The sequence below is a fragment of the Tenrec ecaudatus genome, chromosome 3, assembly GCF_050624435.1.
Source record: "Tenrec ecaudatus isolate mTenEca1 chromosome 3, mTenEca1.hap1, whole genome shotgun sequence".
Classification (NCBI taxonomy): Eukaryota; Metazoa; Chordata; class Mammalia; order Afrosoricida; family Tenrecidae; genus Tenrec; species Tenrec ecaudatus.
The window spans coordinates 115306076-115334032 of NC_134532.1; the positions used below are offsets into that span (position 1 = coordinate 115306076).

The 27957-nt window shown below is 41.1% G+C and overlaps 1 protein-coding gene across 3 annotated transcripts in view; it reads right to left on the reverse strand.

Moving 5' to 3' along the window:
* Positions 1 to 1087: 1087 nt before the first annotated feature.
* The window catches only part of GSTCD (glutathione S-transferase C-terminal domain containing), a 143828-nt gene continuing 116958 nt past the window's right edge, over positions 1088 to 27957 (reverse strand). For all 3 annotated transcript variants that reach the window (XM_075543965.1, XM_075543967.1, XM_075543966.1), the window contains exons 7-13: positions 23942 to 24057; positions 23735 to 23779; positions 21499 to 21627; positions 12798 to 12931; positions 11126 to 11156; positions 7237 to 7306; positions 1088 to 3989 (exon numbers count right to left, since the gene is read on the reverse strand). In XM_075543965.1, the coding sequence (XP_075400080.1) occupies positions 3853 to 3989; positions 7237 to 7306; positions 11126 to 11156; positions 12798 to 12931; positions 21499 to 21627; positions 23735 to 23779; positions 23942 to 24057 (662 nt within the window). In that variant the 3' untranslated portion in view covers positions 1088 to 3852. The remainder of the gene's footprint in view (positions 3990 to 7236; positions 7307 to 11125; positions 11157 to 12797; positions 12932 to 21498; positions 21628 to 23734; positions 23780 to 23941; positions 24058 to 27957) is intronic.

The window sequence follows — 27957 nt, forward strand, 5'->3', positions numbered from 1 at the left end:
CAGTGAGATGGGTTGATGGCTGCAACAATGAGCTCAAACATAGCAACAGTGAATCGGGCTATATACACACACAAAATCAGGGGCACAATTCTCACCCTGCCAATGCAGCTCTTGTGCAGCCGCCCCCCCAAGTGTAAGTAGGAGGTAATGTGTTGCACTACAATGCTGAACAGGGTTGGATAGAGCTCTGAGACTAAGACTGAACAGGAAGAAAGGGCTGGTGATCTACTTCTGGAGAGTATGGATCACAAGGGTCTGAGATGGTGCAATCAGAGGGAAGTCACAGAGTCCAGCAGTGTCTCGTTCTGTTTGGCTTGAGGTCACCATAATTTGGGGCAGATGCAATGGTAGCCAATAACAGCAAAGTAAGTGGAACGATATATTATGTTCATGGATTCTAAGATTCAATGTTGTTAAGATGTTCATGTCTTATTCTGACACACACTACCCAGGGTTTAGAAAAGAGACAAAGCAATTCTAAAAGTTATGTGGAAATACAATGGATTTAAGATAGCAGAAAAATTTAGAAAATGAAATCGGAATAAAACTAATCAAGATCTGTCACAAAGTAACAGGGATCAAAACAAATGATCGTATGGTGGTGAGTAGAGTTCAGAACTGGACTTACATCTGCACATCAGCTTGTTTGTTTTTAATTGATGCACCAAGTCTATTCAAAGAAGAGGGGAAAGATTATTCAAACAAATTGTGTGGGAACAGTGAATATTTCTTGAAACTTACCTCTGTATATGAACATGGAGCCTTGGCAGCATAGTGGGTTACAACTGGGCTGCGAACCAGTCAGCAGTTTGAACCCAGGCTTTCTGCTCTCATAAAGATGTACAGTCTCAGAAACCCAAAGGGGCAGTTCTACTTTGCCCTATAGGCTTGTCATGAGTCAGAGTTTTGTGGTAGGTGTATATGATATACAAATTAAAAAGCTAGCACAGTGTAGTTTCTAAGTAAAACAAGAGATTGCCCAAATCTTAATAGGATTGAATTAAACTGTGTATTTGAAGTCTATGCCAATATAATGATTTTAAATAAATAAAACAGGAGAAATCTTCATAACCTTAGAGTAGGCACAGGTTTATTTTTTTAATTTTTATTTTTTTTGGCACAGGTTTATTAGAGAGGTCACAGAAAGCATTATTTATAAAAGAAAAAATACGTAAAATTGGAATTTTCAAAATTAAAATATGCAATATGAAAATAAGTTAATAATTTTACATCCACTAGAATAGTTCAGAAAATTTTTTTTAAGACTGACAATATCAAATGCTGAGGATATGGAGAAGTGGCACTTTCGTCCATTGCTGGTGGAAGTATAAAATGATACAATCCCAAAGAGCACACGAAGAAACTGTTTTGAAAATAATGGAGGCAACAATTGCACAAACATGCTGATCTAATTGAACTATGCATTGTTCTAATATCTGTACAGCTCCCAAGAAAATGGGGAAAAATGCATCTCAAGTTATTATCTCAAATAAACAATAATAACAACAAGAGAGATACAACCACTTTGGAAAATTAGTTGACAATTGACATTTATTAACTCGATGGCCCAACAATGAGGCAACAAAGAGACGTCAACACACATGGGGGAGCCTTCACAATGCTTGTGGAAAAACGAATTTTTTCACAAACTTTTTGAAGCCCTTTCATATGCCCATAAAATGACTTGCATAAGATTAAGGTCGTATTTATAATATCCTCACACTAGAAATATTCCTAATAAACATCAAAAGAATGGATACATTTTGATATATGTATGTAATAGGATACTACTGAGGAATAAGAAACAAATTATTAATATACACAATCACATGGATATATCTCAAAATACACCCTGCTAAGCAAATCAAGGCAGACACAGAAGACTACTCACTAACTCACTCCATTTATATGAAGGAAAAAGATAGACAAAACTACTGTAGGGTGACAGAAATCAGCGTGTGGTTGCCTCTGAGGTGGAGAGGGGTTTGATTGGAGAGGGGAAATAAGGGAGTTTTCATGGTTAAAATCTATTATTTTTTATGTATGTCAATTATTACTTGATTTTACAAAGAAACTTTGGGATAAAAGACTGCTGTACTGTTCATAAGAGAGGGCGGGCAGAGGAGGGGGGAAATGAGCTGATACCAAGGGCTCAAGAAAAAGAAAATGTTTTGAAAATGATATGTACAAATGTACGTGACACAATGGATGGCTGTATGGGTTATGATAAGAGCTATACGAGCCCCCAATAAAATGATTTTTTTAAAAAGCCTGTGCTGTGTTTACGGACACAAACAATGAACGTACCAGTGCTCAGGACTGACAGCTTTTTAAATTTAATTCTTCCCTTACATTTTATCCCAGAAAACAAGGCTACGATTATCTCCATATTTTAACCCACAACGATGAGTTATTTATTCCCCATAAATTATTCTCATATTTTAACTCACAACAATGAAAGAGTTATTTATGACCAATTAAAAGTACTTTCTCCTCATGGTATGTGTTCTAGTGGGGCGGAAAACATCAAAATGAGTAAGTTTTCTCTCAGTGGGAAGAACCCCAGCTATGTCCACCCTCCATTCGCAGTGTCTGACAAAGGCAATGGTGTCTGACTGTTCACACTTTGGAAAAGAAGAAATGTGGCATGGAGAACTATCCAAATCACTTTCTGTACTTTGTATTCTGTGATCAACTTATACCCAACAAATTCTTTCCCCCTAAGAAATCTAAACGAAAAACGTGATGGTTATTTAAAAAACAAATTCTGTGACCACTCATTATGCATTCGGGCATAAAGAATGCATTATTCTTGCATCGTTCCCTTTCAGATGAATTACTTCCCAGGCAAGAAGCAGTCATTTGGGCATTGCCTGCAGAATCTAGGCGAGGGTCTTGAAAATCAAGGAACTCGGTAAGCAGTCCCACTGCCTGGCAGCTGCTTCAGACGCCCACTGACCCTCAAGACCAGACCCGAACTGCCCTCGGAGCCCGACGCTGTCAGTCTTCATGGAAGCAGTCTGCCACATCTGTCGTCAGTGGAGTGGCTGGTGGGAGGAATAGCCGACTTTTGGATTAGAAGCCCAGTGCTAAACCACTGTGCCCTCAGGCCCCTGAATTATTAGTAGAGTCTAATTCATGAAGCCATGTGTTTGCTGACTAGTCAGAACTTATGCCCAAATCATATGTTCCCACAATGAGAAATTTATTGAACTTAATTTATAATCTCATAAAAAATGTTTGGTCCAGTAGTGCTCTCTCTGTTTTTTTTTTAGTAATTTATAAGGAAAATATTTTTAAATGTATTCGATAATGGCTGAAAGTCCACCTCACCCCAGCTCGGAAATATCCATATAGCAATTACCTGACTAGATTATTTTTAAAGTATAGAAAAAATACATTTAGTAGAAACAAAAACACTAAAACTCCACTGAATCTAGTTTCAGGCTCCATGTGAATATTTAAATAATTATACAATGAAGGCTCCAAGTACCACATGATTATTGTTTTGAATTGAACACCTCACTGGCCAGATCAGACAAGCCTGTGAGCGGCAGAGGGATTGTCCGTCCACTACTGGGCCCTGCACAGGTGACAGTGATTCTGTCGGCAGCCGGGACTCTGAGGATGCGCACGATGAAAATCGGGAGTCCTTCAGCCCACACTGTTTGTAGGAGCATTTGTGAGGATTTCCAGGCAGCCTTTCTTTGAAGATTTTCCTGTTGCGTTCCTTCGTACTTACTTTAAGTTCAAGATGGCAATACCCTTTCCAAGTCATGCCCGGGCCCTCCTGAATGGCATGGGGCTTGCGTCCTAAAGACGGGGGCAAGGCATCAAGCGTGGATCATCCCTCTAAATGGGGACGCCCACGATCATATTATTTTTGGGCGAGCAGCTCTCTGGCTCCATGGATATCACCTGGACGGAGTAGCCATGTTCTTCTGCAGCTCTTGCTCGGTCCAGATCTACCAGGCACATGCACTGCTTTCCTGAAACACAGCAAAATGGTTCATGAGCCGAGCTAATTCAGCTTGTCTAAGGGACTCAAGACTGGGACACAATCCACAGGCACCGTGGCGAAGGCTGTTTTCTCCCAAGTCTTGCTTTGTGTCTTTCCATGGAGCTCCTGATCGATATCACAGGAAAGGAAATCACAGTCCGGACATTTCAGAGTTGTCTCTGCTAATGATGCAGAGATTGTCAACCTTTTAAAATGCATTTACGAATAAATCTCAATGAACTGAAAACCACTAATTCTCCTTTGGGTTAAAAATTCCATTTCAAATCCTCTCACTGCATTCTCTGAAAAACATTATTCATAATGGGGTGGGAAAAATAGTATCTGCTTTTAAGAATATTTAAAGTAACGTACTGGAAAAAGGGGGGAAGGGGGGGCTGAAAGAAAAGTTACATTTTCCACCTGGAGTTTTTTTTCAGGGCTGAGGAAACGAGAAATGGAAAATATTGGAGCAAAGGTCTCATTTGTGCGCTGCTTATTTCAGGTGTTGAATGTGCTCTTAATTTTTAAAGCTCCTGCCACCCATCTCAAATGGGAAGATTCATTTTTCTTTGCAGCCTCGGGAATACAAAAGAGGCAACCTGACTGGCAAGCAAAGCAGAGAATGTCTTTTCCTTTAGCAAACACCAAGTTTGATTTCAAAAGTAACTCAGGAGAAAAATTAATTGGGGCTAAATCTGTTCAAAGCCCTGGTTTGCTTTGACACTTGCCAGTCAATATATCAACTCTTTCATTCTCTTAGGTTGAAAATTACAACAGCAACAACGGGGTACCAACTCTTGCAGAAGTTCATTCTCAATTTGCCTCGGTCATTGTAATCATCCCAATCATTATTTTAAACTAACTTCTCCAAATGACAGAAGCCACGCTATGCTAAATTCCATGATCTGTCACCAGAGAAGGAAGACTGCGGGCGATGGAACTTCTCACAAGAAAAACAGTGACAGTGAAATCTATATAGAAGAACTGTCAGCAAGAGTCTCAGATGGAAAATGTTTAATTGTACAGTCTCCTCAAAAGGACCCTTGCCAAAACGGTGCTGTCATGAATGGGAATAAAAACTAGAGGTCTACAATTCCAGTTAGGCCCAGTCACCCCTTCTTCATCAACTGCTGTCTGACTCCTGTTCTTCTTGCCTCAACACACCGGCCTTCCCGTAGGGCATCTGGACAATGTTTCTCACGTCCACTTTCCACGTAAAGGGAAGCAGGCTCCGTCGGAATGGGATACTCTGCATTCTTCCAGTACCCACCCTATGTTTACACTGCAGCTCATTTACCCTTGGCTTTGATCCCAGGCAAGTTACAAGGTTCCCTTTTCCATGACGTACACGAGTCTCATGTTTTAACATGTTAAAGAAGTATCTTGATAGCTGAAGTTCAGTTGTTGATTGTCTACCTCTTAGAGTCTGGGAAGCATCTTTTAGTCATCACATAATCTAAGAAGGGCCTGGCGAAGTACAGAGCAGGGGATTGATGGTGACAGAGCCTTTGTTTGAACCTCATCCCCTCCCTGCCCCACTCTGCCAGTCATCATGCCAAATGCTCCTTTTCCTCAACTCCGGCACCATCTGTCCCAGACACTCTCTTCTGGATTCGGTGACTGAAGCGCACATCAATCATATGATGCCCACCCCACCCCCCGAACAAACCCACCATAATTATCCCTCATAGAGTCTAGTGGATTTGTATCAAATGTACATTGGACTAATTCAAAGCATTAGGATGAAAAGGGGGAAGACAGGGCAAAAGTGTGTCAGAGAAGAGGTGGAAGGAAAAGAGCAAGTCCTTTCCTCAAGCCAACGCCAGAGTGTGAAACGAGAAGGAAATCAGAGGTTCCCTCCCTCAGTCTCGGTTTGTGCATGTTTCCTCATGCTGACGATGGCGCCCTGGTGGTGTATTGGTTACACGGTGGGCTGCTAACCGAAAGGTCAGCAGTTCGCAACCACTTGCTGCTCCATCAAAGAAAGATAAGGTTTTCCACTCCCCCCAAAAGTTGCAGTCTCAGAAAGTCACAGGGAGCGTTCTACCATGTCCTATAAGGTTACTGTGAGTCAGTACTAACGTGACAGCAGTTTGGTTTTAGTTTTGATTTCCACTGAGTATGCCCCTGAATGTGAGCTAACTGCTTCATCTGGTGCTCAGCTAAAGAAACCACCAGCTATTTTCCAGAGAAAACTGGGCTGTTGGAATTATGGAGAAACAGCGTGGTGATCAAAAGTGTGAGGTTTCTCTGAACACGTATTAAGATTCGTTTTGACTTGCCAGTTATTTTGAGCCGAACTTGGAATCTAACCTTCCAGCAGCTGTGACCCCAGAGCGCTGGGCGGCAGCCCTGCCGAGTGCAGGGGCGTTTCACGCTGGGAAGCACGTCGTTTGGGTCCCTATTGTGCTTTCATCATCCGCCGGCAGAAGGACACTGGACAGATTCTGTGACTCGAGTTCTCACATTTGAAAGAGGTACGCATGCTTGCGACCTTCTGTGTATGTCCGTAGAAAGAGGAGGCTGTCTACTCCCACGGAGAATTACACTCATGGAAACCCACAGGGGCAATTCTGTCCGCCCTGCAGGCTTGTCAGGAGTCAGAGCTGGCTTGATGGCATTGAGTTTTGAGAAGAATCTCTGTAAGAATTCACTGAGGTAATAAACAGAAGATATGTAGATCACAAAGTTTTGATGTTAGTTGCTAGTTTTCCCCTAATGCGATTTTTATTTTTTTAATTACTTACGCAGTATTGAAAGGCTTCTGTGTGTCTTTCAGGGTAGGTGACATTTAATATTATAAAGATAACTGTCAGATAAATTGGTCTGTGATTAAGAATACACAAGTAAATGCATTTCTGAAAAAAGTATTATCCTGGTTTCTACATATTTTTAGTGTATTAATTTTGGCAGGCAGAATTGACTTTCTATATTTATTATTTTCTTCGGTGACTCTGGACAGATTAGTCAGTTTGTAATAGTAAGAAAAGAAGCTTAACACTATCATTCTATTCAATGTATAAACACTGAAAAATGTATTCTAAAGCATCAGCCAAAATAGGATAACATGTTGGTATGTCAAAGCTCTTTCAATATGGATTAAATTTTCAGGGAAAAAGAAATTTTAGTTTCTTGTTGATAAATAAACGAGCGTTTCCCATATCGAGTCATCCTAAGAGTCACCTCTAAGCATACTGTGCATAATCTACTTAACAGCTGCTCTGTGCCACACATACCTATTAGTCTGCGTTGGGGTGGGAGTTGGATAGCTGTCTGATCTGCAAATCTACACAGGATCATGTGCTCCTAGAAAAGAGAGAGAATGTGGGGTTAGTCAATCTTCTGAATAAAACTTGTAAAAATCAAAATCAACCTTGTTTTGGGAGAATAGTTTGCTGTTTACTTGAATAAAGCACTACTCATTGCTATTGAGTCAATTCTGACTCACACCAACCCTACCGGACAGCACAGAACTGCCTCACTGGTTTCCCAGGCTGTCATCTTTAAGGAAGGAGACTGTCACATCTTTCTCCCTTGTAGCAGTTGTGGGTTTGAACCACTGATTTTTTTGGTTAGCAGTCAAGCTCTTTAATCACTGGACTACTAGAGATGCTTCGCTGTACTAAAAACAAACAAACAACCCCAACCTCACTTCCATCGAGTGGCTTCTGACTCACAGCTACCCTATATAGAGATGCGGAGAAGCAGTCCTGGTGAGTTTGTGGGCAACTCCTAACCATACTTAAAGCCAGCAGTTGGAAGCCACCAGCCAGGGGAGAAAGATGCAGCTTTCTGCTCTCAGAAAGACTTATGGTCTCAGAAGCCAACCGTGGCAGTTCTGCTCTGTGCAGCAGGGCTGCTCTGAGTTGGAATTCCACTTGATGGCAGTGTACAGGACTCCCGAGGCTGCAAACCTTCATGAGAGATGACAGCTGCGTCCCTCTTCTGCCGACAAGCGCTGGGTATGGACTGATAACCTTGCAGGTGGCCGTGCAACACTTACCCCGCAGCATCCCAAGGTCTCCTCTGCACTACGCAAATCATGCTGACAGAAGCACACTTTCAGAAAAAGGCACTCATGAAGAACCTCACAGCCGTTTTTGGTTATGACAAGGTTACATTTGGTGATCACATTTAAGAAAAATAAGAGACCTAAATTTCACTTATATTTCTCCTTTCGCAAACCTTGAGTTTCAGGAACGTGGTTCTGAGAACACACTCCTGGTGCTTGTCATGCTGCCAGAGCAAAGACAGGATGCACGTAGCGGGTCACAGCTCCCGCTGCTCCCTGGTACACCGGAGCAGAGTGCCTGCGTGTCCTCTGCTTCTCCTGACTCTTCCCTCTCTTCAAAGAGCCCTGGTGATGCTGGAGGCTAGACAATGACCTGCTAAGCACAAGGTCAGCAGTTCAAACCCACCAGCTGCTCCAGGGAAGAAAGCTGACACTGTTTTGTTTGCTCCTGTAGAGATTTGCAGTTTGGAAACCCAAGGTAGGGTCAGTGTGAGTTGGACGTGACTCGGTTGCAGTTCATTTGGTTGGATTGGGTTTTCCCTCCATTCAGCTCTCTAGAGGAGGTGATCCTAGGAACTGTCTGCTTTTTCCTTATCCCAGAAGACTGCTGAGCATATCTATTTCTTGCTTTAAGACAAACTGTGAAGACGAGTTGAGGATTACTATTTTTGCTCAACCTTTGTTAGTTTGTTTGAAACTGCATTAATTGGGGAGGTAGGGAGGGCTTAGAAGGGACAGGGAAGTAATGAATTCGCACAGCACTTCTAAATCTCCAAGTAGCCAGTGGTGAATGATTAGGTAGATAACTGACAGCAAAGTGATGCTTTCATGACAACTGTTCATTCAGAATAGCTGGTCTACCCAAGTGGGTAAAATGTCTTCACCTGGCAGCTTGGCCAGTGTGCTGAACCCAGATTCATCACCTGTCCCTACATCTTTCTGTACATTGTCCTTGAGGCCTCCACTTGTGAATGAGGCCACTGAAGGGATTCAGGCATCGGTGGCTCTTTCTAAAAGAATAGCTCAGCCATGAACTTTGAACATTTACAAAGAACAATAACTCAAAACACTGAACAACACTGTCATGCCCACTGTAAAATTTAGTGACCATGGTCAGAGAACAAATAAAATAGTGAGAAAGAATAACTTACTAAGCCTCCCCGATGTGACTGCCATCAACTTGCCACAGAGCTCTGGGTGGCAGAAGACTCCAGAGTCATATAGTCTGCCGTCAAGGCAGGAAAAATCATGTCCTCTGTTTGGCAATTAAGATTCACTTTGCATTACAGTAATGTCAAGGTGCAACCGTAATCTCAGGAAATGTTCGCTTCTCTTGTCATGAGAAGGTTTGCTGGTTCCTATTAGAATCATGAGTGATGATGACCCTGGCTGGCCTCTGCATGGATGTCTGGTGGGGGGGGGCGTGTACAGCAAAGGGGCTGGGTGGGGGGAAAAATGGAAGACAGCTGAAGGTTTGAGCTAAACGTTGTAAAAAAAAATAGAGGTGAAGGAAGTAGAGTTGGCAAGAAATGCACATTTCTAGGTCATTGTGTTGTATCTCACCATTTCCCTACTGGATGGAGAAGAGAGAGTTCCTCACATGGAGGGCGAGAGGGAGTGGTGTATAAGCGGAGACCAGAAGGTCCAGGGGGTCTGTGCAAGTGGAATGAACTGAACGATAAGAACCCACATTAATTTTATCAATTGCTAATACTTCTGTATTTCTCTCAAATGGTAGTTTGAAATATTTCTCAGTTTTTCAAGTTGCATTTCATCATGATACTGGCAATTAATTAGGTAACGGTAAAGTCGATCAGGATGGAAAGTATGCTCAGATTGGCAACTCAAAACGATCTGCTGCGATGTTCAGAGTAGGGTTGGGAAAGGATTCTCTCTGGGCCTCTGTGTTTGTCTTTCCTTTCATTTTCATGCCCTTTAAGTGAAGCTTTATGTAGCAGACGGGTTTTCCACCCCACCATTTGTATACTTTTTGTTTCATCTCATTGATTATGATCCCCAGACTGTACCACCAAGTAACCTATTTCCTTTCTTCTTGACTTTCCTGAGTCCATTGCCTCCTCCTTTCCTAATCCTCTTGAGCTTTGTCCTTGGCTAAAATGCTGCCGTTTTGATCCCAGGAGGTTGACTGTTTTAAGGGGTGCACACCTCACTAACGTTACTGTTCCCTCCCCTCATCGGCCTGTCTACTGTTGGGCTGAAAAGGGAGACATGGGCTGAGTTCATTTCCAGACATGATGAGACACGAAGCGCCATGCATAGTCTCTGAGGTTCCACCAGCACCTTCTGGTGCTCCATGGTGATTTCTGAGCAGGGGCACTCAACGCCTTTCTTCCAGACCAAGCGGTCCGCAAACTAAGACCTGTGGGCCAAATGTGTTTTTGTATGGCTCCTGAGTTAAGAGTGATTTTTGTATTTGGAAAGGGCTGCAAGACAGATAACACTAAAAACAATGGTGATGACAATGACAACGAAGAAGAGTATATGAAAGACAAAGCCTTAAATATTTACTATCTGACCTTTTATAGAAATGTTTGTACCTGGTTCCAGGTGATCGTTTAAAGGATAAGTATATGTGAAAATTGGATAATATAGTTAGTTTCTCCCTCCAGAGCCAAGGGCAGGTATGTTTACTATTGTCCATGATAAAAGATTCAGGTCCCCAACATTCAGGGTTCTCTACTGTAATAAAGTTCACTGGGTGTGTGGTGTGGGTGTGCCCTGGTACTTATTGCACCAGGCTTCAAAGAGACACCGCAAAAATGATGATACCACTCCGACAACGTTACTGCCACACACAGTAAGCAGTCATTTGCCTCAGATTCAGGAGTCTCGTGTCTTCTGTGAACAGCTGTGATATGTGGCAGACTAACTTGCTATATTTCAAGTGGGTAAAATCTCAGATCTTTGATAATTCTATTTGAAGAGTTGGGCTTTTTTTTTTCATTTTAAAGATGTCCTCCTAATTGCTAAGGAATAATTCAAATATAAAAGTACATTATCTATACTGCATTTAAAAACTGAGAGTGAAAATTATAAAGAAGGGATAAAAAGTCTATTAGTATGTTAGGAAGACAGCTACATCTTTACCATACCTTGTAGGACAGAGTTTCTTTGAATTGTTCACTGAAATAGAAGAGAGAAAAGGATCAGCCATCATTTTAAAGACCAAGTATTAAAAGCAGAAACAACCTTGAACGAGTGATGGTGCACGGTGGCTGTATAAAAAGACAAAGGCAGACCCTAGTCATGTCATTCATTCTGAAGAATCTATTTCCCAGATTGGCCAGACGGCGACAAGAGACACACACACCCTCCCCTCTTCCGTCTCTTTTTCTCTTCCTCTTCTGAGCCTACAAAGATCCAGAAAACCCGTGCTGCCACGACACCAACACTGCCTGCTATTCATGGCGCAGTCCAGGCTCTCGGTAAAGCAATTCAAAGGCGTGCTGACACATATGATGCTAAATGCATATCAGCACCAATTAGTTTGAAATTAGGACTCTGTCTCCTTACATTATAGAAACAGGGTCATTTAAAAATACATCATCCTTAGTGATTGGGGTAAGTCTTATTAAAAAAAAAAAGGAAGCAGCTAACTCTATAAAGATAGAGGAAAATGTCAGGCAATCCATAAGGGTGCCCCAAACTCTGGGACTCACGTGAGATTTTGCTATTAGTTAAGTTAGACTGTTTAATAAATTAGTATTCTTAAGAGTCTATGTGGTGCTGGACTTATAGATTTCTTGGTAGATCATAGGAATAGATGTTTTATGAGTATAGATTTAAAATAAAATTTCAACTGTTAAATGAACTTGAAATTATAATTTGTTTTTGGATTTTTAAAAATTCCTTTGGTTTTCTTTCAAATAGTTCATGTGGTTGGAAAAAAGAAAATGATAGACCAAGGTGGGGTGTGTGTGTGTGATTATTTGTAGTTTTGTGACTTCAAACTGTTCATGTAGAAACCTTACAGATGATAGTATCAAAGAAATAACCTAGGGTTTCTTCAAAGTTATGATGTAACTGGTCAAGAAGTCTTTTTGGGCAAACTTTGGGAAAAACTAACCATATTTAATCTATAATTAAAATGATCGTGAATCTCCATAAACAAAATAAGAGAGAAATGTCATACACGTAAAAGTGGCCCTCCAACCGTTAAGTTAAGGAGGCGATAAAGAAAAGATCTGCTTTTCCTTTGTGGGATAAGAACAACTTGGAGAAGTGATTAAAATATTCCTGCTACTGGGGAAATGCTTCTGCCACGCCACGTATAATGTTAATGTTCTGCTCATGTTATTTCATTCTCACATTAAACAAACAAACAAACAAACAAAAAGACTTCTGCTAGTGACTAAAATCATCCACATTCTACAGATGGGAAAATGTCAGCCAAAAGAGTCTACGTAACTTACCTGAAGTACTAAAGCAACTTTTACAAAGACGAGAAGCCAGAATTTGCACCCATTCCATCAACTTCCAGATCTTATAGACTGAACCCCTACACACACGGACTCGCATAGACATCGCTTTCCAGTTCCTTTGGAAGTGCACAGACAAGAGTGGAATCTGGACAGCTTGCTTGTAAAAGTCAGGAGCAGGATGCAGGCAAAAGTTAGGGGTGGGCCTAGAGGTCTCTCCTTCAACTTAACAGATAAGACCTGCCATTGTGGAATGAAGAAAGGAGCTCCAGACCGAAATCTCATTGCAATGTCCTGTCCCCTGAGCCTCCCCCACCAGGCTGTCCTTAGGAAGGCACTGTGTCACCTTTTGGGAAAGTTGAACTTGCAGGTGTTCTGAATGAAGCCGTAGCAGCAAGGGCACGCGACAAAGGAAGCCCGCACTTTGATGCAGTGCTGGATCACCATGTCTGTTGCCACGCCACAAGCATGCAACGCCACCTGAGAAAACAACAAGAACAGAACAACACCAGCTCAGTGCCAAGTTCATTCTCCGCTAACAGTGCGATCTACTTTTGTTTTAGTTGCGATTGGATACACACATCATATCACTCCACATTTCAGTCACACCAGTATAATCACTACCACAGTCCATTTCCAAACATTTTTTTCTACATGGGCTCCTGACATCAACTCCCTCTTACCCTGCACCCCTCCCCCGCACACACACACACACACACACACACACACACACAAACACACATACCACCACTGGATCCTCCGTCCCCCAAGCTGCTTACGCTACTTGCTGCCCCTATACGTTCATCAACCTGGGCTTCATATACCCAAAAAAACAGAAAACATGCAACACAGCTTGAAGAGGGTGACCTCCATTGATCTAACACCTCTGAGGTGCACTTTCATATGAACAACAACAACAAACTGAATGAAACAATACAAACCAAAAATACAGAACATTTTGGAAACCAGATCAGGACCAGCCTGTATCAGAGAGGGGACCTACTGACAAAGTTTGAACTGTTCAGGTCAGATTTATGCCTTTGATCTTCTAAAATCCTCTATCCCAACTCCGTTTAGTGACCACTTTCCTTCCATCCTGTACTTTTTGATACAGGAAATTTTCTGGAGGCGTATCTCCTGTCGTTCCACAAGTGAATCCTGGGCTACCCCTGCCACCCATCACCTTCTGCACACTGGAGTCTCACCAGTTAGCCTCTCATACTAATCCCTCTGTTACTTTTTGTGAGAACTTATCTCAAGAGATTTCAAGTTACCAAAATAATTTACAGTTGTATTAATAAATCTCATCTGTACACAACAAAGACCAATCTAGCTATTTCTATTAAGAAAATTAAGCAGGGTTGAAAACTCATAAATAAAAGATTGTAACGAAGCACAGGATTCGTTCAGTGGGAAATTAGATGAGCTCTTAAATGGGGAAAGTTTAATCTGCGTGCATGTCCAAACCAGTGCTCTCCTGATGACAAATTAGTGCGTCTGTAGCACTGTGGCATAAACACACATGGGAAATTGCTCCTACGCTGCTGACTGCTGTACAAATGGGCTCAAGTAGCCCAAGAGTTGTGAGGCTGGTGCAGGATGGCAGTGTGGCTTTCTGTTGTGCACGGGGTCTGAGTTGGAGCGGAATTGAAGGCACCTAACAGCAGTGTTAACTGCTGGGAATATAGAGATAGACAATATAGTTCATTTTATCTACTCTGTCAACAGTAATGACTGTAACCAAAATGACAAGACATTCATTGACTAGCTGAACTCAATGTCAGAGCTGCCTGTTGCTGCTGTCGAATTGGTTCCCACTCATAGCAACCCCATGGCAACAGAACAACACACTGCTCAGTCCTGGGCCGTCCTCACCCTTGTTCTGTGTTGGAGCCCGTCAAGGCAGCCAGCGGGCCCGTCCACCTTGTTGAAGAGCTTCCTCTTTTTAGCTGCCGCTACTTTACCAAGCGGGAAGTCCTTCTCCAGGGACTGGTCTCTCCTGACAACACGGCCCAAGGATATGAGACAAAGTCCCGCCATTCTTGCCTCTAAGTAGCATTCTGGGTGGACTTCTTCCACGACAGATTGGTTTGGTTTTTAGCGTTCCAGGATACTTTCGCTATTCTTCGCCAGCACTGATTCTCCTTCAGCGTTCCTTATTCAACAGCCAACTTCCACATGCAGGCGAGGCTCCTGACATCGCCATGGCTTCTGTCCAGCATCACAGCAACGCCAAGGCCGCCCGCCACAGTCTGACAGACCAATAGGCAAATGGTGGGGGGATGATATATGTGCAGACAACTCCAAACGGCCTGGCTATTTGCATATGTTTCCCTTGTGTCACTGCTGCTGTTAGTAGCCACTGAGTAGATTCCAGCTCATGGCGTCATGCCATGTGCCCCCATGCAAGGGACCTTGCTGTTGTTGGTATGGCCCTTGAGTCGGTTCGGACTCATAGCTGCCTGCTCCTGCACCATCTACACCACTGCTATGGCTGAGCCGATGGTTGCAACTGCTGTGTGGGCCTCTTCGCCTTCACTGAGTCTGCTTCACTGTGCGTGATGTCAATTTTCTAGGGACTGACCTCCCCTCACGACAAGTTCAGAGTGCGTGAGACAAAGTCTTGTTATCCTGGCTTTTAAAGGACAGTCTGGCTGTACTCCCACCAGGACAGATTTGTTTGTTCATCGAGCAGTCCGTGGTATTTTCAATATTCAACACCACTATAATTCACGTGCATCCCGATCATTCTTCAGCCTTCTCATGCATTTGAGGCAACTTCAAGTACCATGGCTTGGGTTAGCTGCACTTTAGTTTTCAAAGTTGTATCTTTACTTTTTACCACTTTTAGAGCTGTTTTGTCGCAGAGCTGCCAATGCATTGCATCACTGAATTTTTTAACTGCTGCTTCCATGGGTGTGGATTGTGGATCCAAATAAAACGAAACCTTTGCCAAGTTCAGTCTTTTCTTTGCATGATGTTGCTAATCTCTTCAGTGGTGAGAATTCTTGTTGTCTTTGGGTTGGGGTGTCATTCATACTGAAAGCTGTCTTTGATGATCTCCTGGCTGTCAGTAAGCAAGGTTGTACCCTCTGCATATTGCAGGCTGTTCCTCTAATCCAGCAGTTAAACGACCCTTTCACAGGGGTCACCTGATTCATAACAGTGGCAAAATTACTGTTATGAAGTAGCAGCGAAAACAATTTTTTGATTGAGGGGGTCACCACAACATGAGGAACTGTACTAAAGGGTCGCGGCGCGAGGAAGGTTGAGGACCACTGCTAATCCATGGGTTCTCAAATGTATTTAGCCTACTGCCCCTGTTCAGAAAAATATATATATATTACTCCGTGCCCCCTGGCAATGAGACACTTTTGTACTATAGCTCACTACAGCTCATTTTGACTCATCCAGACCCTACTGGATGGAGTAGAACTGTCCCTCTGGTTTCTGAGACGTTAAATGTGCACAGGAATAAAGTCTCATCTTTCTCATACAGAGCAGCTTGGTGGGTTTATCCAGGATGAGACCCAAGCCCAGATTGTTCCAATACCCCCAGGGGAGAGGTATTACTCCCTTTGGGAAACACCCCAATCTAATCCAATCTCCTTTACATCATCCACTTTCTTGGATTATATGCTCAGCATGCAGATTGAATAAGAATGGCGAAAGGACACAACACTGACTCACACACTCATTGATCTGCAGTATCCCCGTGCTTTCTTCCAATGATTGCTTCTATGTACAGATTCAATATGAGCATAATTAAATGAGTCTCAGTCTTTGCAAGGTCATCCATGATTTATAAACTATACAAACAGTTGACTGTTTTTGTGTTGTCAGTAAGACACAGACAAACATCTTCCTGGTAGTCTCAGATTTCGGACAAAATCCATCTGACAAATTTTAGAGTCTCTTCTGATGTCCACTTTGGCCTTTTCTTTATACTCCCATTTAGTCCTTTCAAGGAGCTCTGGTGGTGTAGTGGTTACACATTGGGCTGCGATCTGCAAGGTCAGCAGTTCAAAACCAACAGTAGCTTTGTGGGAGAAAGATGGCGCTTTGGACTCCAGTCAAGATACCTTCTCGGAAACTCCCAGGGGCCGTTCGACCCTGTCCTACAGGGTCACTAAGAGTTGGCATCTACTCGATCACAGTGAATTTGTTTGCTTATTTCTTTCTTCCCATCCTTTTGATGTGAGGGCTGGGCGGGGGGTGGGGGGAAGGGTTGTAAACAGTGCCTGGACTCTAGTCCAGATCTCCTGTTAACTTGTTCTGTTGCTCCTCCCATTGGAGCCTCGGCAGAATTCTTTACCTGCGCCACGTGAAGGCTGAAGGAGATCAAACTTGCCCCGGACCAATCATGCCCTGAGCTTTTGCTTCCCAAGGAAGGATTCTTCACCACAAATCATAGACAAAAGCAAGCTTGGTGCTGACTGTGCATATATGTTCCCCTCTTTAAAATGTCCCATGCAATAATATTATAGGTAATTGGCTATAAAATTCAAATAATGCTAAAAGACACATAGTTATAAAGGAGTCTTTTGTTCTGTATTTACCTCTTCCACCTCTGAAAGAAAATCTGGCTTCCCGGAGTCAATGCCTTTCAACACAGGCTTATACACTGGTTTCTTTGTTTACCACTCGAGTTAACTGTTGTCAATAATCATTGCAGGGATTATGACAAAATGTTCAATGCTCCTGTACAATTCAGCCCATTTCACTGAAGCCACTGGGTAATAATATTTTTAAATCCTAGTAATTTTCAATGGCAAAGAATGGAATAGCAATGTTCAAATTATACTTATTTAATTACTATGGACATTGAATGTTTTTATATGCTTATTAAACATTTGAATATCTATATAAGGAAATACATTTCTCAAATAAGCATAATGTAAATCAGAAACTGCTAAGGGCCTTTTTTGAAAAAATACAATATTACTTTTTTTATTCTAGTTATATAGAAGAATTAAAGTGGAGAGAGTGTTGGAAGACCTCGGTTTAAAAAAATTCTTTAAAAAAATACAGATTTGTTCCATTTGGTATTATTCAATCATCTAGGTTAAAGGAATTAATACATTTATTCATTTTTACCTGATACAAGTTTTGTATTAAAGAGACAAGATGAACAATATTTCAATTCTGATATATAATTTGTCTAAAGTTTCCAAAGGTAGTTGGTTCTAAGTTTAAAATTATCTCTTTAAAATATTGTTTAGATCATTAATTTTTATAGCTAAAGAAAACCAGTAAAAGCAAAAAGCATTTACTAAGCAAAGATAAATGCCAACCAAGCCCGAGGTGAAATATAACGAAGTCATGGATTAATGGAGTTTTAATGCATTTCCAATACTTGGTTATTTGGATTTCCTCTCTAGTCACACATTTTCACTGGAATCTATTTAGCAAAAGAGTAACGGGCACTGATTCATTTAGTCTGATTTATCTTGTGATAATACCTCAATTACCCCTCTAGGCAAATTATTTTCTTGAGACTGAATCTGATTTTAGCTTAACTCTTTATGTCACTTTAGTTCATTTTCTATATGCCATGGCAAAAGTAATTAAAGAGAAAAGTTATTGACCTATTAATATAAAATATGGAGAAAATATCACTTCTAAAAAGACATCTAAATATTTAGTTGGCAAATTATAACTTCAGAAGTTATAATGATTACTTCAGAGTAATTCAGCATCTTTAAGCCAGGGAAGGGCAAACAGATGAATGGCTGATAGGCTGGGAATTTTGTGTGTTAAGAGGTGGCTAAATGAAAAATGATATCTTTCTACCTTAAACATTCTGCCTGGCATATTGGTAACAAGGAGATTGGATTAATGGCTTGTTTTGTTGGAGAATATCTAGCCTTAACCTTAATATATATTATATATATATATATATATATATATATATATATATATATATATATATATAAAGTTGAAACTGCACATTGGTGTACATTTCCTGGATCAGGTGGCTATATTTTTCATTTCCTAAGTTACGTTTCCCGTCTCTTTGCAGAAGGCCTGTTGGCACTGCCTGGGTAAGTGTTGGATTGTTAAATGCAACGTTAGTAATTCAAATCCAGCAGTCACTCAGAGACAAAGATGAGGTTGTCTGCCTTGACCTGAGATAATCATGTCTATCATGTCTTCAAAGGAAGTAAATTGCCCCCTGTTAAGACTATAAACTGCAACAATGAGGAAGATGGTGCAGACTCAGGCAGCGTTTTGTTCTGCTATACATAGTCACTATGAGTTAGAACTGACTTGATGGCATTTAACAACATGACTATAAAAATAATAATAAAATAAAAAATTAGTCAACATTTAAAATTAAACGAACTTCATTAAATTAAAAAAAAAATCAGGATGACTTGGAAGGATTTGGGCATCTCACTTTGAACAAAAGGTCCACTTACTCCCATAAGCATATCGTTAGGGATGCAAATGAGGACAACTTTCCTGGAAAGGATTTGGCAAATGTATTGATCAAAAGCTGTAAACATCATTGTGATCCAGGAATTGACCTTAAAAATAACTCATTTATGGGAATAAGAAATGGAGATAAAGACTAATCTACAGGATAGTCAACAGAGCTAAACAGAAAAACAGAAACAACCTTGAAGTGTAGCTTGAGAAGGCACAGTAGAGTAATGCAATGAAAGGTGCTCAGACCCAGAGCTGCTGTTAGGTGCTCCCTGTCCCTTCTGACTCACAGCCACCAGAGGCACACAGCACCAAACCCCGCCTGCTCCGGGGCCATCCTCACCAGCGCTCCAACCGGGGGCCATCCTCACCAGAGCTCCAACCGGGCAGCCCTTCGAGGCAGCCAGGCAGCCACTGTGTCAATCTATCTTGTTGAAGGTCTTCCTCTTTGTCACTGCTCCACTTCATTCCCAAGCATGATGCCCTTCTCTAGGGACTGGTCTCTCCTGACAGCATATCCAAAGAAAGTGAGATGAAGTTTCACCCTTCCTTCCTTCCTTCCTTCCTCCCTCCCTTCCTTTTTGGCTCTAAGGAGCATTCTGATTGTACTTCTTCCAAAGCAGGTATTTTTCAGTCTTTTGGCAGTCCATAGTACTTCCAATACTCATTGCCAACACCATAATTCAAATGCATTGACTCTTCTCTGGTCTTCCTCATTCAATTTCCATCTTTCCCATGCATATGAGATGACTGAAAATACCATGGTTCCGGGCAGGTGAACCTTAGTCCTCAAAATAGTCTCCTTCCTTATTAACACTTGAAAGAGTCTTGTGCTGTAGAGTTAGCTAATGAAAGGCAACCTTTGATCTTTTGACTGCTGCTTCCATGAGTAGGGATTGTGGATCAGAACATGATGAGAACCTTAACAACTTCAGCCTTTTCTCTAGTTACCAAGATGTCGCCCACTGGTCCAGTTGTGAACATTTTTATTTTCTTTCCATTGAGTTGTGATCCATACTGAAGGTTGCAGACCTTGGTCTTCATCAGCACCTTCTTTAGGTCTCCCTCACTTTGCACAATCATGATTGTTTCATGTGCACATCTCACACAGGTTGCTAATAAGCCTTCCTTCGATCTTTATGCCACATTCTTCTTCAAATAATCTAGCTCCTCTGATTAGCCGCTGAGCATACAGACTGCATAAGTATTGTGAGAGGAAGCAACCCCGACCCACACTTTCCTGAGTTGAAGCCATGCAGTATGCCCTTGTTCTGTTGAGGTCACTGTCTTTCGATACATGTACTTGTTCCACATGAGTACAATGTTAGTGTTTGAGGATTTGCATTCTTCTCAGGGCTATCCATTGTTTGTTTTGGTCTACATACTTAAATACTTTAGCATAGTCGATAAAACACAAGTAAACCTCTTTCTGGTATTCTCTGTCTTTAGCCAAGATCCATCTGACATCGGCATTGCTATCTCTTGTTCCATATCCTCTTTTGAATCCAGCCGGAACCTCTGGCAGCTTCTTGACAATGTACTACTGCAATCATTCTTGGATGTTATTCAGCAAAATTTTATTTGCATGTGATATTAATGACATTGTCAGCTGCTTGTCAGCCTATCATATTGTGTGGGTTTGTGTGCTGTTGTCATGCTGGAAGCTATGTCACTGGTATTTCAAATGCCAGCCGGGCCACCCAAAGTGAGAGGATTTCAGCAGAACTTCCAGACTAAAAAAAAGTATCTTTGGGTAGTGGAAATCGGTGATTTTTTCATTGTATATTTTTATACAGGAAGCTCAGATATTCTTATCACATCAGGGAGGGGAAACAAATTATTTAAAATAAAAACAAAAAGCAGGAATTCCCCGCCATTGAATTGTTTCTGACTCATAGTGACGTCATGTAGGTTTCCAAGATCTCAAATCTTTATGGGAGCTCACAGCCTCATCTTTCTCTCATGGAGTGATTGGTAGGTTTGAACCGCTAACCCTGTGGTTAGCAGGCCCGTGCCTAACCCACAGTACCACCAGGTAAACACTTTCATGAAGATTTCACATTCCACAAAATCTTATATAGGCTGGCAGAATAACATACATTTGTATATGAGACAATCACAATTTGATATAAAGGGTTTATAAAATAACTTATTTTTTCTGTGTCTTGGAAATTGAAAATACATGTAGTAAAAAAAAGAAAATACATGTAGTATCAACATTTGGTTACATACATTTATTATACAGGAAAATCACTATTTAGAAGTTACTAAACACCGATTTTCCTATTATTGTCATGCTTGCTTTGCTTTTCTTTGCTTCCTAAAAATGCAGAATAAACGAAGGCAAGTCACCTCCATTAGAATTCAGTTATGCAATTAATAACTATTTTGCATGCACTTTCTTTGTGCCAAACATTGTTCAAGGCACTGGAAATTCTGCAGTATGGAAAATAAAGCTCTTATCTGGAAGGAACGAATAATATTTCCATTACGCAATGATGAAGTGCTGTGGATACAATACTTATCAATATGTTAAATTATTAAGATCAAGAAAAAATAGTTTCTTACTCTAAGGCATATCATTTTTCACTTGAAATTGAAATTGTTTGAGTACTTACCCCAATATTAAACATTCCTGTAAAATACTCCATATTTGCTTGAATGAACCAAATGTTGGTTAAACCTAGTTCATCACTTCTTTTCTTGGCACGAACTAAAGATAATTCCTTGTTTTCTATTAATATAACCTACATATCATCCGGGAAACAAGAATACATTCAGTAACATAATTCAGACATAGGGTAAAGTACTATCACTATACTTTATATCTTAAGTAATACAGAAAATATTATATTAATCCTCTGTCTTGTGCCAAGGAGTATGGGCTAGGTGACAGCACACAGTAATGAACATGGTCTGTGAATTCTTGAGGTGCATGTGATAGTGATGCACAAGTGAAACCGGCAATAGGAACTGATGGTGCAGTGCAGTGCACTACAATTTATAAATAAAAGACATCTACCATGCAATGGGAATAGGCAGTCCCGAGGAGTAACGATGCTTTTCATGGGGACATCACATATCACCTGGTGCCTGAAAGGGGACTAGAAATTAGCTGTGTAAATGGGGGAGTATTTTAGTCTGAGGAAGAAATGTAATGTGGAGCCTCAATGTGAGGAAGAACTGGGACATCGGTATAGCTGAGACATGGTGTATGTGGTAGGAATGGGGGACACAGTGCAGAGGGTAGAAACAAGGTTGGAGAGATGAAGAGGAAGCAGATCATGTACAATAACACAAACATTGTTACAATGTACAGATTAGTGGGGACAAAGCAGAAGGGAGGAAAGGCAGTGAGGAGCCTGAGAGAGCAATCCTGAGACAATGGGAGTGATCCTTAGCTTGGAAAATGCCAAACTGAGAGTTTAATCACTTCCACACTATTATTCCTTTTTCCTCAGTAATTTTATCCTTAAGCTTGTCTTCATGAAAAAAAATCACACATTCCAATGTGCTAAAAACCTTATCAGAATAATAATCACTGCCAGAGGCTTCCAGCTGCACCTCTCTACACCTCCGGGAATGTTAGAAGGGAGAGAAGCCCCTGATCCCCATTCCACTCCCACGTTCCATTTAGGAGCACCCCTCCCTGGCTCCGGTCATGCCACTGGTATTGTTCTCTCAGCAACAGGCCCCACACCTTCACTCTGGCTGATGTCCCAGTTCGACAGTTTCCTCTAGTTCCTGCCTTGCGCATAGCTCCCGCACCAAACAAAGAAGACAACGAAGCCTGAGTGGAATTTTGTATTTTTAAAATGACCCCAACTTTCAGACTGTATGCAAAAAGACAAACATTGTGAAAGACTGATTTAAAGGGCAGCAGACTAAAAATAACACCAATTTCTAACAAATTATTGTAATGATTGAAAAAATGCTAAATTTCTTCAAAAAGAATAGTCACTAAAACACGTTCTCTAAAAGCACTGTCTATGGAAAACATTTACAATTCAATATTGAATGAACATAAGAGACTCAACTTATATGTTTAAAATTTGCAGCAATATACATGCATCCACATGAACAACGACTTAGGGAGAATACGCAGAGGAAAGCATTTGACAAATCGGTGTAGTTTGGGGTTATTTTTTTCTTCATCAAAAGTTTTCCTTGTTGCTACAATTTGGATCTAGTGAATACAAATTACTAAAGTACACAAAAAAGCTTGGAAAGTGTCAGCAGCTAGTATTTCCATTGTCAAACTTGTGAAAATGAAACAATTTTCATCAAAATTATTCTATTTAACAATGTAAAAGCTACTGGTGGTTCAAATTGCCACCAAACAATATGCAGGTCTGTAAGGGGAACAGTAACATCAGCGAGGCAGGCAGACCTTAGCCTAACCCCCATCTGAAGTCTAAAGGGCAGCACTTAGCAGGGAAGCGTCAGGAAAGAAGGAGAAATGGAAACAGGAAACCTGGGGAGGAAGGGGAACAAAGGATGGTGTGTTGAGGAGATGGAATCAATGAAATGAAACAGAATGTGTATGGATTGTATAACTGTGAAACTTATGAGCTGCTCTATAAACCTTCACCCAATTCATAATAAAAGTTTTTATAAGGAGCTATTTTTAAATGTAATCCATTTAAGAATTAAAAACTGTAGTTGGTTCACACTGTTTTCCCCTTAGGATTTTGGATATCAGAAGTATACTTCAAAGGAAAAAAAAATGCCTGAACCACAAATTTTTTTCTGGGTGGGTAATTATAAACTCAAAGAGCAGAGGAGAAGCCAGCGTTGGCTACGTGAAGCATGTCGTTTTCCAACATTTCCTTTTATCGATTATTCGGAGCTTACCTGGCATGATGGCAACATGTGAGCAAGCACAATTCCAACGTGGCCCTGAAAAAGGCAGAAAGAGGCCAAGGTGAACTTGACTCCCTGTGGGTTTGATTCATTCTGAGACAACAATCCGCCAAATAAAACACGAACCTGGTTGCAAAAGAGTATAAACTACATCGCCTTGGAAATGGGCTAAAAAGGACAAAAGGAGAGCTATACTACCCCGCCGCTGCAGAAATCCACGATTCTGTCACCAGGCCTTGCTTGATTTGTCACCATATAGATAAGGTTGTTTAACTGCTGCTGCTTCCTAAGTGCTCGGTCGCTGGACATTTTACCTGGGAAGGACAAGAGATGGGAACAGTGAGAGGCTGTCTTGTGAGGAGCAGAGAGGACACACGTAGATTTGCAAACCGGCCCAGGGAAGAAAGAGACATGCGCAAGTATGAATAACAAAAGCTCATGTCATGGGGCTTGAGAGGACCGGAGCACTGGAATTCTGAGGTTAACTTTATTCCAGTTTATTTGACTTTCCCCCCCCTTTCATTTGAAAAAGAAATTCTTTTATTGGGGACTCACAGCTCTTTTCACAATACATACAGGCATCCGTTGTGTCAAACACATTTGTACATTTGTTGCCATCATCATTTTCAAAACATTTCCTTCTACTTGAGCCCTCGGTATCAGCTTCTTATTTCCCCCTCCCTTATGATAATTTTTAAATTGTTTTTTCATGTCTTATACTGACAAATGAATCCCTTCCTTCACCCACTTTTTTGTTGTCCATCCCCAGGGAGGGGGCTATGTGTAGATTATTGTGATTGCTTTCCCCCTTCTCTTTCTACCTTCCCCTTCCCCTCCTGGTATGGCTACTCTCATTATTGGTCCTGAGGGGGTTATCTGTCCTGGATTCCCGTTGCTTCAAGCTCTTATCTGTACCCATGTACATGCTCTGGTCTAGCTGGATTTGTAAGGTAGAACTGGGATCATGATAGTGTGTGTGTGGGGGGGGGTGGGGGTGGGGAACAAGAGGAAGCATTAAAGAACTAGAGGAAAGTTGTATGTTTCTTTGGTGCTATACTGCACCCTGACTGGCTCATCTCTTCTATGTGACCCTTCTGTAAAGGTATTCAATTATCTACAGATGGGCTTTGGGTCTCTCTCCACTCTGCACTCCCTCTCATTCACATTGAAATGTTGTTTTTTTTTGTTCTGGGTCTTTGATGCCTGATACCTGAGCCCACTGACACCATGATTACACAGGCTGGTGTGCTTCCTCCATGTGGACTTTGCTGCTTCTCAGCTAGATGGCTGCTTGCTTGTCTTCAAACCTTTAAAACTCCAGACACTACATCTTTTGATAGCCAGGTACCATCAACTTTAATTGTGCAATTTAAGGCTTAAGATTTTTCTCCGTTTATGTCAGGTTAATGTATTCAGTTCCTTCAGCTTTAAAAATTCAGGGGTTTCTTCAGCTCTGTCTTTGCAGTTAGTTCCCAAGTAAAGGCATTTCTGTCAGCCCTCTCACACTAACACTCACTGACGTGCACAGATCATTTCAAAGGGCAACTTGAAAAGAAAAATGAAAATATTATTGTGTAATATGCTGCTGGGGGGTGTAATACATCAAAGATATAATAGTGAGAACAAAGGGAATTTCATTGTTTATGGCATAGAGAAAAGAGAGGTGGGAATGGTCTGACACCCCAATTAAGGCTTTGTGTGACATAATCCACAGAAAATTATAGGCAGAGCCATTGACTTATAGATTTGTTTGTAGTTTCCTCCTTTCCATAAACTAAACATAAACAGTCATTTCTGCAAAGATCTTTGTAAACAAGTTTTTAATAAAGAGGGCACTTTTTGATCCATCAGGTCTGAATTGAGGACAAAGAACTAAGCTCTCTTATTTACATGTCTTAGTTTACATGAAAACTCCCTTAAGTACGTTTACCCTCCTTATTCTTTGCCCATGCTTCTGCTTCATTTACCTGTCTTTCTCATAGCAACCTGTCCTCCTTGCTTCCAGTCCAGAATCACCAGCGAAATTCAGAGCTAATGCTCTTTCCTGTATCCTGGTAAGTTCATCACGGGAGTTTGGCGGTCAGAAAAAGAGTGGGGGGTACTATGGCATTATACGGAATTAGGACTATTCAGTGGCTTAGAATAAACTGAGGAGCCCAGGCAGTGTTGGGCTATGATGAGCATTGTGGGCAGTTCGAAACCACCAGCCACTTCCCAGAAGAAAGACTGGGCTTTCTATTCCCATAAATAGTTACAGTCTTGGAAACCCAGAGAGGATCTCATTGAGTCAGCTTAGTTTACTTTTACTCTTCCCCTAGTGGCCACTGCAAGACAATCTATGAAAAACTGTCTTCAAAGGACTTGAAACAATGAGCAAAACATTACATCCATTCACAATCAAAGTAAGCATTCAATGGATATTTGCTGCATGAATACATAAGACAGACACCCAGTGGTAATTCTCCTCTGAAGCCCAATAAAAGCTATATTATGAAGGCTAGTCGATTTTGGCGAATTGCTTACGCTGCATAGGACAAAATGAAACTGGCATATCCTTTCAAGCCAATTCTTCTGGTTAGCACACATAGAGGCCTTGGAATATATTTATCAATTGCTATTTTCTTTAGGGAGAAATTGGATTTTCCCTTTTCTGCTTTGAAGCTTGCTTTCCTCATGAGTCAGTAACAGAAATGTAATGCAATTAGAGATTAAAGATAGGGCATTTCCAAGTATGAAATGCCTTGGGCCCAACAACATGAAAACATCTTAACTTTCTTCTCAATAGCTACTAGTCAAATCCACAAAAATATCTTCAGAAGGAAGTTGCTTATTTTTACATATTTCAAATGTGCGTTTAACGAGAGTCAGATGAAGAAAATATAAGAGAACTGATTTCAGTGATATAGATAAAAGGAAAAACCAGATAATACTTTTGTTTCAATCAAAAATTATTTAAAAACACCAAAGCCGCCCTGCTCCATTTACATAGATGAAAAATAAAACAACCTGAGAAAAATTTATAGTGTAGAAAAAAACCCTAGAAAATGGGGGTGAAAAAATCTACAAATGTAAGTCAAAAGGCATCGCTACAAAATCATAACTCACTGCTCTCATTGTTGCTGAGTGGATTGTGACGCTCACTGACTGGCTCAAACAGAATAGAATAACACTTGTGGGTTTCTGAGACGCTAACTCTTTACACACAAGTATAAACTCTCACCTTTATCCTGTGGAGTGGCTGCTAGTTTTGAACTGCTGACCTTGAGAACAGAAGCCCAGCACATTACCCCTCAGGCTATGCCCCGGGTCACTTTATAAAAGCTTGTTGTTCTTGTTAGGTGCCATCAAGTTCTGATTTTTATTGACCCCATGCACCAGAGAACCAAACACTTGCCTGGCCTGTGCCATTTTCACTGTTGCTATGTTTGAGCCTGTCATTGCAGCCACTGTGTTAATTCAGCTTGTGGAAGGTCTTCCTCTCCGGCCTGTTCTTCGCTGTCCTGCTATGTTACTAGACTTGATGTCCTTCTTTCTACACAGGCAACACGCTGTCCTTGCCCCTAAGGAGTATTCTGGCTGTACTTCTTCCAAGACAGATTTGCTTGTTCTTTTGGCCGTCCAGGGTACCTTCAATATTCTTCCCCAGCACCACCATTCGAGCACATCCATTCTTTTTCTGTTTTCTTTATTTAATGTCCAACTTGCACATGAGTATGAGACAATTGAAAATACCTACTTTGTCAGGCACACCTTTAAGTCATCCAAGTAACATCCTTACGTTCCAACATTAAAAAAAATTACATTTAATTTTCCAAAACCATCTTATTGGGAGCTAATACAGATAGAATATCATTCCATAGTTCAATCACATCAAGCAGTATTGTTCAGTTGCTAATAATATCTTCAAAACTTTCTTTTCCTTCTTGACCTCCTTTATATCAGCTCCCCTTTACCTCTCCTCCCCCACGGAACCCTCAGGAACCCTTATTCTACGTGTTGTCTCATTAATCCTTGGTTTTATATATTGAAAAACAGAAAATTATATAACAAAAATTCAAGAGGGCTACCTTCAATCACAAAATACAGCAGAGATAAGAGTCTAGTGCAGCAGATTTACCCAATACAACACATGTGTTGACTTCATGATCAATGCTTACAGGAGCAATGATTGTGGATCCAAGCAAGACGAAACCCTTGACAATTTCTATTTTTTC